General features: G+C 58.8%; 2 gene segments (V, D, J or C); both read left to right on the top strand.

Moving 5' to 3' along the window:
* The first annotated feature begins 1,406 nt into the window (after positions 1-1,406).
* On the top strand, positions 1,407-3,208 carry LOC136132609 (immunoglobulin lambda constant 3-like). The segment is given in 2 exon segments: positions 1,407-1,467; positions 2,889-3,208. Coding segments are annotated over 2 exon segments (381 nt in total).
* Positions 3,209-4,715: 1,507 nt separating this feature from the next.
* Positions 4,716-6,651, top strand: LOC136132608 (immunoglobulin lambda constant 3-like). The segment is given in 2 exon segments: positions 4,716-4,776; positions 6,198-6,651. Coding segments are annotated over 2 exon segments (381 nt in total).
* The last annotated feature ends 8,041 nt before the right edge of the window (positions 6,652-14,692 follow it).

The raw sequence follows: 14,692 nt of genomic DNA, 5'->3' as shown, positions 1-14,692 counted from the left end.
ACCCAGTCAATTCTCAATAAAATGTCCTCATTGTCATTCAGAACTCGTGCTCTGCTCATGTTTCTTTCTGCATTTGGTGTCCTGAACTCAACCATCCTCGAAGGGGAACAAAATCCTCCTATCCTTTAAGAAATCAAGATAGAGGATGGAGTCTTGGGACTCTTGTGAGGGATGGTTTCACTGTCACCCAGGAACCCCCTCCTCCAGAGAACATTCGAGAACAGGGAATTGGGTCGCTGCAGGAATGGAAGTCTGTCCACCCTCCCCACCCTCTTCCATGTTTCCTCCTCTGTGTGGACCACCTCCACATCTGATTGTCCCGGTCACACAGTGTTTGGTTGCCAGGGTCCCCAGGACAATACCTCAGCTCCCTTCCCTGGAATCGTCAGCATCACATTCTGGGTTGTGTACCCCTCAGGAGTCCGTCGGTTCTGTAGATGATGACCCACCGATTCCACGTGTCCTTTTGCTCAAAACCCACCCCGGTAATTCCGCATGACCTCGTCCTAGAGTTCCCACCCCTCCTCATGGCACCTCCTGCTCGCACCTCCCTAGGGAAACAGCCCTGTGCCCCTCCCCCAGGCCTTCCTGTCACACTCTGCACAGGACCCACAGTCCCTGACCTTGATCCCTCATCCCACACTCCCTCTAGACAGTCCTCCTCCCACTTGCGTCAGGAGGGTCCCGGCTGCCTTCAAGGCTCCTGGGACGAGGCCAGCTCTGCTCTCACCAGTCACTGGTGGTGGCCAGCCCACCACCGACCCCACCACAAATGCCAGTAAAAACCATGTGAGTGGTCGACGGGGCCATGAGTCTAACGTCAAGTTTCGGTCTAGGACGGTGCCGTGGACTTGACTGTGTACTGATTCACCATCTTAGATCTGGAATGAGATCTCAGATCAGTGAGATTATTGCTGTAGGAGCTACACAGGACAGGGATCCGAGTGGTTAGAAAGGCAGACACACACGCACATGCACACACACCGGCACACACACGAGTTACTACAAACTTGGCCGTGTTGGACATGCCTCTAGGGCACTGGAGCCTCCAGAATCCCTGTGGCCTCGCTCTGCAGAGAGCACAGCTCCATCCCCTCAGGATGCTAAACAGGCTCCTCACCCTCCCACCATGACGCCCCCCATGCTGCAGACCAGGGGACCCCACCTCCTCCAGGAAAGGAAGGTCCCTGGGAGGTGATGTGACACCCAGATGTCTCTCCTGCACCTCCCATGCCTGGGGATGGATGGAGCCCCGCTTCCCAGGGCTAAAGGTGCTGGTGGTGTGGGGTCCCCCCTCATCCTCCCCGAGGACAGACCAGCCCCCATGACAAGGAGGGTGGCCCTGGGGCCTCTGTGCAGCTGCAGCTGGGCCTGGGCAGGGGGTGGAGGGGGTGTCAGGAGGGTTTATGTTCGAGGCTGTGTCACTGTGTGCTGCGTTCGGCGGAGGGACCAAGCTGACCGTCCTGGGTGAGTCTCCCCCTTACCCTCCTCTTCGGGGTCCACAGTGAAATTTGGGCAGATTTTCTTGTCTTTTCCCTCCTGTCTGGGGCTGGGGTCTCACTCTCCGGGGTCTGTCATCTTCACCCCCTAGGCTGTCCATTGCCCCCAAGCCTGTCATTCTTCACAGAACCTGGTGGCCATGGTGGGGACAGGCTCAGTGACCCTCCTGCCACGCCTCGCTCTTCCCATCCCGAGCCTTCCCTCCAGGCCCTTCTTCTCTGGATGCTGGGATGTCAGCTCCCTCCTCAGGGTGCCCAGCCCCAGGGTCTGAGGAGAACGGAGGGGCTGAGGCCCAAGGAATGGGGGTCTCAGGCTGGGGCACTGGGTCCAGGGATGTGGGAAGGACACTGGAAAGAGCTGGACAGAGTATGGGTGTCATCCTGGGACCTTTCTGCTCAGGGACCCAAATGGGGGCTAGTGAGGGACCCCAGAGCCAGGGGCCTTGGAGAGTGGAGGAGGGAACAGTACACGGGGGAAGGGTAGACGAGTGTCCCGTTGAGAAGGTGGCCTCAGGGTGCTAGGTCCCCATCATCCTCCCAGCAAGCAGGCCACCCCAGGCCGCACACATCTCAGGACACTTGGGCCTTAAGGGTCACTGCACCAGTTACACACTGGACGTGAGCCCCTAGCTCAGACGCCCAGGGTGGGGACTCCTCATAGGGACAGGTGACAGGAACTGACTCGGCCAGACAGACAGATGTCCCAGGACAGACAGATCCCCAGCGGGACTTCACAGGTCAGGGGACCCCTCAGAACAGACACAACCCCAGGCTCAGAATATAACATTCACCCTCGTGGAAACTCTCATTTGTGGGACTCCCTGGACCCCAGCCCTGGGACTGACGCTCCCTCCACCCTGGCAGCCCTGGAGGGGTCTCTGTGGTCTCTGTGGCAGCCCTAGAGGGTTGGGGGCTGCGAGGCTGGCATCAGGGGGACTGTGGGCAGCAAACCCCCCCCGCCAAAAGGGAAGAGAGCCTGAACGGGAGACAGGCAGACGACCTGTATGAGGACACCGGACGAAAACCAGGGGAAGATCTCAGACAGACTGATGCCCAGGACACACAGACACCCAGAGGAAAGAGAGGACCTCAGGGTAGACGCCAGGCAGCACCAGGGAGCAGAGGGTGGGATGTGGTTTATGGGACGTGGGAGCCTGAGGAAGAGATGGAGACTTGCAAGGGAGCCCCGAACTCCCAGGAGTCGGGCACTGAGGATCCCCCGACAGAAGGTGAGCGACCCCAGCCATGGCTGCCTGACCTCACGGGAGCAAGGGCCCGCCTGGGATCCATGCACTGGACTTTGGGCACCTGTGCCCGCTTCTCCTGAGCTCAGGGGCTCCCGCGATGGACGCTGCCCCAGTGACCTCCCGTCTCCCCCTCACTTTGCAGGTCAGCCCAAGTCCCCGCCCTCAGTCACTCTGTTCGCGCCCTCCACTGAGGAGCTCAGCGCCAACAAGGCCACCCTGGTGTGTCTCATCAATGACTTCTACCCGGGCAGCGTGACGGTGGCCTGGAAGGCAGGCAGCACCACCATCACCAGGGGCGTGGAGACCGCCCAGCCCTCGAAACAGAGCAACAGCAAGTACGCGGCCAGCAGCTACCTGGCCCTGACGGCCAGCGAGTGGAAATCTTATGAGAGCGTCAGCTGCCAGGTCACGCACGAGGGGAGCACCGTGGAGAAGACAGTGTCGCCCTCCGAGTGCTCTTAGGTCCTGGTCCTCACATCCTCAGGGGACTGGAGCCACAGGACCCCTGGAGGGTCTACCCACCCACCCTAGTCCCCCCAGCCCTTCCTCCTGCACCCAGTCAATTCTCAATAAAATGTCCTCATTGTCATTCAGAACTCGTGCTCTGCTCATGTTTCTTTCTGCATTTGGTGTCCTGAACTCAACCATCCTCAAAGGGGAACAAAATCCTCTTATCCTTTAAGAAATCAAGATAGAGGATGGAGTCTTGGGACTCCTGTGAGGGATGGTTTCACTGTCACCCAGGAACCCCCTCCTCCAGAGAACATTCGAGAACAGGGAATTGGGTCGCTGCAGGAATGGAAGTCTGTCCACCCTCCCCACCCTCTTTCATGTTTCCTCCTCTGTGTGGACCACCTCCACATCTGATTATCCCGGTCACACGGTGTTTGGTTGCCAGGGTCCCCAGGACAATACCTCAGATCCCTTCCCTGGAATCGTCAGCATCACATTCTGGGTTGTGTACCCCTCAGGAGTCCGTCGGTTCTGTAGATGATGACCCACCGATTCCACGTGTCCTTTTGCTCAAAACCCACCCCGGTAATTCCGCATGACCTCGTCCTAGAGTTCCCACCCCTCCTCATGGCACCTCCTGCTCGCACCTCCCTAGGGAAACAGCCCTGTGCCCCTCCCCCAGGCCTTCCTGTCACACTCTGCACAGGACCCACAGTCCCTGACCCTGGTCCCTCATCCCACACTCCCTCTAGACAGTCCTCCTCCCACTTGCGTCAGGAGGGTCCCGGCTGCCTTCAAGGCTCCTGGGACGAGGCCAGCTCTGCTCTCACCAGTCTCTCGGTGGCCAGCCCACCACCGACCCCACCACAAATGCCAGTAAAAACCATGTGAGTGGTCGACGGGGCCATGAGTCTAACGTCAAGTTTCGGTCTAGGACGGTGCCGTGGACTTGACTGTGTATTGATTCACCATCTTAGATCTGGAATGAGATCTCAGATCAGTGAGATTATTGCTGTAGGAGCTACACAGGACAGGGATCCGAGTGGTTAGAAAGGCAGACACACACACAGACACACACGCACATGCACGCACACCGGCACACACACGAGTTACTGCAAACTTGGCCGTGTTGGACATGCCTCTAGGGCACTGGAGCCTCCAGAATCCCTGTGGCCTCGCTCTGCAGAGAGCACAGCTCCATCCCCTCAGGATGCTAAACAGGCTCCTCACCCTCCCACCATGACGCCCCCCATGCTGCTGACCAGGGGACCCCACCTCCTCCAGGAAAGGAAGGTCCCTGGGAGGTGATGTGACACCCAGATGTCTCTCCTGCACCTCCCATGCCTGGGGATGGATGGAGCCCCGCTTCCCAGGGCTAAAGGTGCTGGTGGTGTGGGGTCCCCCCTCATCCTCCCCGAGGACAGACCAGCCCCCATGACAAGGAGGGTGGCCCTGGGGCCTCTGTGCAGCTGCAGCTGGGCCTGGGCAGGGGGTGGAGGGGGTGTCAGGAGGGTTTATGTTCGAGGCTGTGTCACTGTGTGCTGCGTTCGGCGGAGGGACCAAGCTGACCGTCCTGGGTGAGTCTCCTCCTTACCCTCCTCTTCGGGGTCCACAGTGAAATTTGGGCAGATTTTCTTGTCTTTTCCCTCCTGTCTGGGGCTGGGGTCTCACTCTCCGGGGTCTGTCATCTTCACCCCCTAGGCTGTCCATTGCCCCCAAGCCTGTCATTCTTCACAGAACCTGGTGGCCATGGTGGGGACAGGCTCAGTGACCCTCCTGCCACGCCTCGCTCTTCCCATCCCGAGCCTTCCCTCCAGGCCCTTCTTCTCTGGATGCTGGGATGTCAGCTCCCTCCTCAGGGTGCCCAGCCCCAGGGTCTGAGGAGAACGGAGGGGCTGAGGCCCAAGGAATGGGGGTCTCAGGCTGGGGCACTGGGTCCAGGGATGTGGGAAGGACACTGGAAAGAGCTGGACAGAGTATGGGTGTCATCCTGGGACCTTTCTGCTCAGGGACCCAAATGGGGGCTAGTGAGGGACCCCAGAGCCAGGGGCCTTGGAGAGTGGAGGAGGGAACAGTACACGGGGGAAGGGTAGACGAGTGTCCCGTTGAGAAGGTGGCCTCAGAGTGCTAGGTCCCCATCATCCTCCCAGCAAGCAGGCCACCCCAGGCCGCACACATCTCAGGACACTTGGGCCTTAAGGGTCACTGCACCAGTTACACACTGGACGTGAGCCCCTAGCTCAGACGCCCAGGGTGGGGACTCCTCATAGGGACAGGTGACAGGAACTGACTCGGCCAGACAGACAGATGTCCCAGGACAGACAGATCCCCAGCGGGACTCCACAGGTCAGGGGACCCCTCAGAACAGACACAGTCCCAGGCTCAGAATATAACATTCACCCTCGTGGAAACTCTCATTTGTGGGACTCCCTGGACCCCAGCCCTGGGACTGACGCTCCCTCCACCCTGGCAGCCCTGGAGGGGTCTCTGTGGTCTCTGTGGCAGCCCTAGAGGGTTGGGGGCTGTGAGGCTGGCATCAGGGGGACTGTGGGCAGCAAACCCCCCCCGCCAAAAGGGAAGAGAGCCTGAACGGGAGACAGGCAGACGACCTGTATGAGGACACCGGACGAAAACCAGGGGAAGATCTCAGACAGACTGATGCCCAGGACACACAGACACCCAGAGGAAAGAGAGGACCTCAGGGTAGACGCCAGGCAGCACCAGGGAGCAGAGGGTGGGATGTGGTTTATGGGACGTGGGAGCCTGAGGAAGAGATGGAGACTTGCAAGGGAGCCCCGAACTCCCAGGAGTCGGGCACTGAGGATCCCCCGACAGAAGGTGAGCGACCCCAGCCATGGCTGCCTGACCTCAGGGGAGCAAGGGCCCGCCTGGGATCCATGCACTGGACTTTGGGCACCTGCGCCCGCTTCTCCTGAGCTCAGGGGCTCCCGCGATGGACGCTGCCCCAGTGACCTCCTGTCTCCCTCTCACTTTGCAGGTCAGCCCAAGTCCTCGCCCTCAGTCACTCTGTTCGCGCCCTCCACTGAGGAGCTCAGCGCCAACAAGGCCACCCTGGTGTGTCTCATCAATGACTTCTACCCGGGCAGCGTGACGGTGGCCTGGAAGGCAGGCAGCACCACCATCACCAGGGGCGTGGAGACCGCCCAGCCCTCGAAACAGAGCAACAGCAAGTACGCGGCCAGCAGCTACCTGGCCCTGACGGCCAGCGAGTGGAAATCTTATGAGAGCGTCAGCTGCCAGGTCACGCACGAGGGGAGCACCGTGGAGAAGACAGTGTCGCCCTCCGAGTGCTCTTAGGTCCTGGTCCTCACATCCTCAGGGGACTGGAGCCACAGGACCCCTGGAGGGTCTACCCACCCACCCTGGTCCCCCCAGCCCTTCCTCCTGCACCCAGTCAATTCTCAATAAAATGTCCTCATTGTCATTCAGAACTCGTGCTCTGCTCATGTTTCTTTCTGCATTTGGTGTCCTGAACTCAACCATCCTCAAAGGGGAACAAAATCCTCTTTTCCTTTAAGAAATCAAGATAAAGGATGGAGTCTTGGGACTCTTGTGAGGAATGGTTTCACTGTCACCCAGGAACCCCCTCCTCCAGAGAACATTCGAGAACAGGGAATTGGGTCGCTGCAGGAATGGAAGTCTGTCCACCCTCCCCACCCTCTTCCATGTTTCCTCCTCTGTGTGGACCACCTCCACATCTGATTGTCCCGGTCACACAGTGTTTGGTTGCCAGGGTCCCCAGGACAATACCTCAGTTCCCTTCCCTGGAATCCTCAGCATCGCATTCTGGTTTACTTTCCCCCTCAAGTGTCCTTCTGTCCATTGATGAAGACCCACTGATTCCATGTTTCCTTTGGTTTAAAACTCACCCTGACTATTCCGCATGACCTCGTCCTAGAGTCACCCCCACTTCACCCCCTCCCAGCTCCCTCCTGCTCCCACCTCTCCAGGGACACTGCCTTCTGCCCCTGCCCCAGGCCCTCACTGTCACACTCACAGGAACCTCCATTCCCTGAGCCTGTCACTCATCCCACACTCCCCCGGGGTATCCCTCCTCCCGCTTGTGTCAGGTGGGTCCTGCCTCCATTCAAGGCCCCAGGGCCGAGGTCAGCCTTTCTCTCTCTGACCCTTAGAAGTCAGCCCAGCACTGACTCCACCACAACTGTCTCCTGTCCAAGTGTCCATGGTGGTCGATGGGCGCCATGAGCTCGAGGTCTGGCATCATTTTCTAGGAAGGTGCCGTGGGTTCGTCTGTGAACTGGAACTGTGGAATGGGATCAGAGACCCTCCCAGATGACTGTCCTAGGTGCTAACATAGGATCTCATAGCTGCCCCTTTCATCGCACACACACACACAAAGTTACTAGAAACATGGCCCTGTTGGATGTGCCTCTAAGGAAATGGAGCCTCCAGAATGCCCCGTGGCCTTGCTCTGCAGAGAGAACAGCTCCATCCCCTCAGGGTGCTAAACAGGCTCCACCCTCCCACCACTGACACTCCCCTCAAGCTGCTCTCCTGAAAGGGAGTTCCCTGGGATGTGATGTGACACACAGACATCCCTCCTGCCCCTCCCACAACTGGGGATGGATGGAGCCCCGCTTCCCAGGGGTGAAGTTGCAGGATTGGAGAGGTTTCCCCTTCCCTCCCCAAGGCCAGACTAGCTCCCATGACAAAAAGGGTGGTCCTGGAGCCTCAGTGCAGCTGCAGGTGGGCCTGGGTTAAGGGCTGGGTGGCTGACAGGTGGGTTTATGCTTGAGGCTGTGTCACTGTGTACTGTGTGGACCCAGCTGACCATCCTGAGTGAGTCTCCCCCTTTCCATCTTCTTGGGGTCAGGAGTGACAATTGGGTAGATTTTTCTGTTTTCTCTGTCCTGTCTGGGGCTGGGGTCTGAATTGCTCTGGGGCCTGTAACCCTCACCCTTTAGTCCGTTCACTGTTCTTAGACCCCGGTTGGCGGCAGGATGGGATGGTCTCAGGGAGCCTCTTGCTCCCGGTACTGTGACCCCGAGGTCTCTCCCGGGGACCTTCTCCTCTTGATTCCTCATGTTTCCTTGAGGGATAGTTTCACTCTCACCCAGAAAAGCCCAGAGAATATTCCAGAGCAGGGCACCAGGACCCAGGAGAGCCCACCTCTGCAACTTCCCTACACTTGCTGTTCTTGTGTGGACCTCGCCCACCGCCAGCCCTCAGGCCCTCTCCCCCACTCCCCTGCCCCCAGGATAATATCTGAACTGCTTCCCTGGATTCTTCACAATCTGAGACTATGAGGCAAGAAACCCCCTCCCCAAAAGGGCGGAGACCTGACACCAATACAAATGGATGGATGGACATGCTGTATGAGGACATGGGGAGAGGGTCTGGGGGGAGGGGATCTTCAGGCAGACAGATGCCCCGGGAAGGATGAGAGGTCACAGCTGATGTCGGCAGCAGCAGGGAGCACAGGGCAGGAGGTCAAGTTATGAGGACGTGTGAACCTGAAGGGTCAGGGGCCAAAGAGGGTGCCCAGAGCTCCCATGATTAGGGCATCGAGGACTTCCAAGTGGGTCCAGTGGTTAAGACTCCGCGCTTCCGCTGCAGGGAGCACAGGTTCCATTCCTGGTCGGGGAACTAAGATCTTGAATGCCACACAGCAGGGCCAAAAAAAGAAATTAGGGCATAGAGATTCTCCCAACAGGATCCGGTAGGGTCTCCCCGTGCCCGACCTGGGCCCACCGCAGCCCTCTTCCTGCACCAAACAACCTGCAATACAATGTCCTCATCGTTATTCAGAAATCATGCTCTCTGCTCATTTCTTTTTTTGTCTCGTATTTAATTTTCACCCTCTCCAGAATTCTGGGGGTGGGGTGGGGAATCCTAGGCGCCAGTGAGAAAGTAACTGAAGGGAGAGGCTCACAGTCTCCTGGTTGCCTGGGCATCTCCCAGGCAACCAGCCAGGACACATCACCCATCCGCCCTCTCCTTCTTTCCACTCCTCCTCCAGCACAAGGCCGTGCCCACCCCCTGCCACCTTCCTGGCCGGAGCTGCCCATGACTGGTGACCTCCAGATGAGCCCTCCCTCCCTGCCCTGGTGGGGACGCTCTAGACCGCCCCCCAACCCACATCCTGTCTTTCCTGCCGTAGCCTGGACCCCCTCTGCTTCTGGCCCTGCCCCCAGGATGCCCTCCTCCCTGCCTTCCCAGCTCAGCTCCTGCCCCCCCTCACCCTCCCTGTCACTCCCTAGGGCTGGACCACCCACGGGGGCCAGGACACTCCAGCAACATTGGATTCATGGGCTCTTAAACCTGGGGTCCACCTCAGTTCTTCACCCGATGGCAGGTGCAGGGCTGCAAGAGGAGTAGGAGGAAGCTAGGAAGGAAACTGTCCCACAAAAGCCCTGCCTGGAAGCTCGGGCACGTGACAAAGATCAGCTCTGAGCTCCCCAGGAGCCAATGCGAGGAGGGAATAGGTGCCTCAGAATCTCTGAGATTCAACAAAGCTTTTGCTGGAGGGAAACTGGTATCTCAGCACTGAAGCCAGGTGTCTTGTACCACGGTTAGAAGTGGGGACATGTTTTACACAAGGCCTCAGCGTTGACGGGAACCGGGCTCTGACACACACACAGGTGATCACCTGGCAGTCTCATGACATGGTAATGACCACCAGGTGGGACAGCTGCCCCTGTATGGGGAGCCCTCCATGTTCCTGTCTCCGGTACAACCAGGTTACCATCTCTGGGGGGTTACATAGTAACTGTACATAGTACTGTTAGGTACATAGTGTAGTTACATAGTAACAGTCCCCTGATTTGGCTCCCAGGGGTGTAGCCAGGAAAGTCCCTGCCCCTGGACCCAGGGTGGACCACCACCCTGCACACACCACACACCCAAGTCCTCTCCCACCCCTGCCTGAGGCCCTCCTGGGTGTCCTGGCACCCCCAAGCTGCCCCCCACTCACAGCCCAGCTATGCCAGGTGGGAGCAAAGAGGTGAGGGGCGTTCTCGCAGGTCTGTGCCAGAAAGGCACGTGCCACCTTTCTGGGGCTTGTCTACTGGACGCCTCCTCCCTTCCGTCATGTTGTCAGTGGGAAAGCCCCATCCCGTGGAGGGACTTGGTGTCTCTGCAAGGCCCCTGGGGTCTGGGGGCTCCAGCCACTTTGACGATGAAGGGTGTGGTGAGAGACCCAGCCCCAGCCCCGCCCAAGCCCTTCATGCAGGGACCCTGGGCTGTGGAGACCCCACTGCACTTGGGAGTTAGAGGGGTGGGCCATAGAAGTGGGTGACTCTGTCCCTCGGCTCCTGGCTATAATGAATCACCCAAACTCAGAAGCTTTAAACAACATTTATTCTTACAGGTTGGGGGGCAGAAATCCAAAATGAGTCCTACAGGCTGAATTTGAGGTGTCTCAGGGCCAAGCTCCTCCCAGAGCCCGTTTCCAGCCTCTAAAGGAGCCCTAGTCCTCAGCTCGGGTCCCTCCCTCCTGCTTCAAAGCCACAGCAGCTTCTAACCTCTCTCCCTTGCCCCCTGACCTCTGTCCCCATCGCCACACCCCGTCCCCTCCCTCTGACCCTCCCTTCTAAAGCCCCTGCATGGAGCCACCCAGATAATCTAGGATAATCTCCGCATTTCAAGGCCCTTAACTCCATCACATCTGCAAAAGCCCTGTCGCCCCATAAGGGACGTACTCACAGGGTCTGGGGATTAGGACGTGGACAACTTGAGGCCTTATTCGTCTGACCACAGCTCCAGCTCCCAGATCCCCGAGGTCTCGGGGACCTTTGCCCACGTTCCTCTCCCTCTGTGTCCTTCCTGGTCCCTGGGCTGGGCCACTCCTGGGGGCCTCCCAGCCCAGGATCCCCCCCCGTTCCTCCCTTGCCTCCTGCGGCCCCTTCTCCTGGGCTCACAGGAGGAGCCCGGTGTTAGCTTCAGCTCTGGGGCACTGCTTCCCTCCGGCCCCAGCTAAATGCTCTCCAGGCCTTACTTGTCAGTCATCAAAACTCCCTCGGAGGAAGACCCTATAATGACACACGCCCTACGGATGGAGACACAAGGCCCAGAGACCCTGAGTGACCTGCCCACGTTCACAGCAGGACTGAACCCCATCCGCCCACCCGACCCCAGAGCTCAGCTCCTGCCCCCAGGTTCCCAGCCGCCCCCAGTGCCCTGCCCACCCTGGCCAGGCCCTCCTGACTCATCCAGCCTCCTCCCTGGGGACCTCCGAGCCCACCTGAATCAGGTCCCCCTCCCTGGGACCCACGGCTTAAGGGGACAGAGTTGCTGGGGCCCGTGAGGGACCACGGGGGACAGGGGCCTTAGGTCAGAGTGGCTGGCTTCCTCATGTTCTGGGTCAGAAATCAGGGTCAGGGCACTGGGGGAGGGGCCGAGAGAGGGTCGCCTCTTTCTGAGGACCCCACCTCAGTCCAGGCTCCCAGGGAGGGTCACCGCAGGGCTCACCCTTGGTTGCCCCAACACCAGGAGGGTCAGTCCCCAGTAGGTGGCTTCCCAGGCCCAGCCACCCCCCCAACTCCCTGGTCTCTGAAGATGCAGGAACTGTCACGACACCTTCAGTCAGGGGCTGCTCTCCGAGGAGCTGTGGATCTGGGCTCCAGGGAAGGGAGCCCAGTGCTAAGTACAGCAGGAACTCAGAGGCCAGGACAGCCCTCCCGCAGCCCCCCAGAGCAGCAGGCCGGCTCCCCTTCTCCCCCAATGAGGCCCCTGTGTCTGCCTCTGCCTTTTCCTGCCAAGAACCTTTGGGGTCCCCACTTCCTCCGGGATGTGAGACTTCACCACAGCTCCTGGGGGGCATGCAGAGGGGCATACGGAAGAGGGGCCCTGAATTCGGGGAATCTCAGGCCCCATGATGACGGACGCCCTGCCGCGGAGCAGCCACTGGGCTGTCAGCCGTGGGGATGCTTCACCCCTCGGATGTCCCAGCCCCTCCGTGAAACCTCAGAGACACCCCACTTCCCTGCGGTCACTGTGACCGCATCCCACTCCAGTCCCCTTCCCTGCAGTTGACACTGGGGCTGGAATCACTACCAGCCCGCGCATGACTCAACCCCTTCCAGGTCTCAGACCACTGGCTGCCAATCAGCTGCTGTTTCCCAAGTGCCTGAGCAAGCCCTGCCCCAGCCGGGACCAGTCCTGGCCCTGCCTGGCCCCGATATGGCAGTAACGGAGGACCCAGACACCAGGCCAGCGGTCAGAGAGCTGGAAGGCCGTCTCCGGGGCCCAGCACCAGCTTTCAAGCCTCAGCAGCTCCCAATTTCCCTCCCGATGGCCATTATAGGCCCACAGACATGATCCTGGGGAAAGAAATAACCCGGAGGTAATGAGATGCCCAGACTCGAGGATGGCCTCTGTGACCTGACAAAATCCTGAGGATCGTACTTCCTCATATGAAAGCGGTAGGGCCACCGAGTGTGAACCCACCCCCCTGAGCCCACCACACAGGGCCCCCCGGCAGGGCCCCTGACTGTGACCTCACTCAGTTAGCAGGCAGCCCCAGTGGCTTCCAAGGCACTCGGTCGCTCCAGGGTAAGCCATCTGGCTCACCCAGGCTGCCCCTCTTGGCAGCCATGCACCCACGCTCTGATCCTCAAGGATGGCACCTTGAGGCCAACCCACTTTCCTGTCACCCCCTCCAGGTGGACCTGTCTCCCACTCATGACCCAACTCGGGGCCACGTTCTCTCCAGCCACATCCTCCTCCCTTCAGCCCCTTACAGCACAGCTCTGGGGGCTCCACATTGCCCTCCCTTCCTGCCGTCACCCCATCTTTCCCTGCACTCCTAGGTACCAGTGACCTCCAAGGGGCCCAATCTAACCATCCCCTCTCTGTCCTCCCCACTGTCGGCCTCTGAGTGGACTTGAGAACCACAGTCCGTTCTTTCTCTCTTGAAACTCCTCAGCCCCCAAATCCCCTCTCCTGGGTCCTCTTTCCTCTCCTCTCTCATCCCCTTCCCCATTTGTTCTGTGTTGTCATCAGGTCCCGGGGAGCCAGCGGCCTGGATGCCCTTCCTTCTCTGTCCACGGGAGCTAGAAACTGGCTGCATCTAAAAAGGGCTCGTGGAATATGACTCAGCCATTAAAAAGAATGAAATAATGCCATTTGCAGCAACATGGTTGGACCTGGAGATTATCATACTAAGTGAAGTTAAGTCAGACAGAGAAAGACAAATATCATATGATATCACATATGCAGAATCTAAAAATAGCGACACAAACGAACTTATTTACAAAACAGACACAGACTCACAGACTTAGAGAATGAACTTATGGTTACGGGGGGCGGGGGGGGGCGAGGACGGGAGGGATAGATTAGGAGTTTGGGATTGACATGTACACACTGCTGTATTTGAAATAGATCACCAACAAGGACTTACTGTGTATAGCACAGGGAATTCCGCTCAGTATTCTGTAACAACCTAAATGGGAAAAGGATTTGAAAAAGAATAGATACACGTATATGGATAACTGAATCACTGTGCTGTACACCTGAAACCAACACAACATTTTTAATCAACTGTACTCCGATATAAAGTAAAAAAAATTTTTTAATTAAAAAAAGAAAGGGGCTCCTGTTTCTTTATCCATCCAATCTCCCAGCCCGACCAGGGCTCTGACCTCGCTCCAGGAGGTAGGTGCCCTGAGGGCAGGGGCTGCACCCCCACCCCCTCAGTGCCTCAGAGGATCAGCTGGGTGCTGGACAGGCATCAGGGAGCCTCTTGACGATTGCTGTCAACTTACTGCAGAACTGTCCCCAGCTCTGCCCAGTTGTGGGACTGACCATCCCCAGCTCTGCCTGGTTATGGACTGATTGTCCCCGGCTCTGCTGCAGGTGTCTGTCATCTCTCTGCCACGAGGAAAGAGCCCCAGGTGGGTACTGCCTGTGGATCGTGTTCTAACTCCCCCATACCAGCCCAGGAAGTGGGTGCTAACACCCCCTCACCTAATGGATTAGGAGACAGAGGTTCCCGGAGCTGGGGCAGCTGCCCAGGTCCCGCAGGCACTCAGGGCCACACACACGGTGGGCACCCGGGCCCCCCTCATGAGGTCACCTTCGCGCCCCGAGGAGGCTGTGCTGTGCCGGCCGGGAGATGGTGCTGAGCACACGACCCCGCAGCCTCTGGACATCAGAGGCAGCCTAAGGCTCTGTGGGGTGGGGGAACCCTGGCTCCTCAATCTATACTGACTCGGTGCAGGTAGGGGCAGGCAGGAGGGGGTTCATGGACCTCTGAGTCCATACAGCAAAGCAGTGTGGGTATTGTGGGCCCAATTCACAGAGGAGAGAACTGAGGCTCTGTCAGCGGGATGGGGGTTGGGGGACCTGCCCAGGGTTACAGGGTGAGCTGCTGGCTGACCTGCACCCCCCACCCCCAGCTCTTTCCACGGCTCCTCAGCCCTGCGAGACATGTCATTCATCCATTCACTCACTCATTCATTCAGCAAACCATCAGCGAGCACTGCTGTGGGCTGGTGCTGGGAGCAAGGAGAC

The sequence above is a fragment of the Phocoena phocoena genome, chromosome 13 (assembly GCF_963924675.1).
Source record: "Phocoena phocoena chromosome 13, mPhoPho1.1, whole genome shotgun sequence".
Taxonomy (NCBI): domain Eukaryota; kingdom Metazoa; phylum Chordata; class Mammalia; order Artiodactyla; family Phocoenidae; genus Phocoena; species Phocoena phocoena.
The sequence above is the reverse complement of the archived record's forward strand: the minus strand, read 5'-3'. Positions and strand labels throughout refer to the sequence as shown.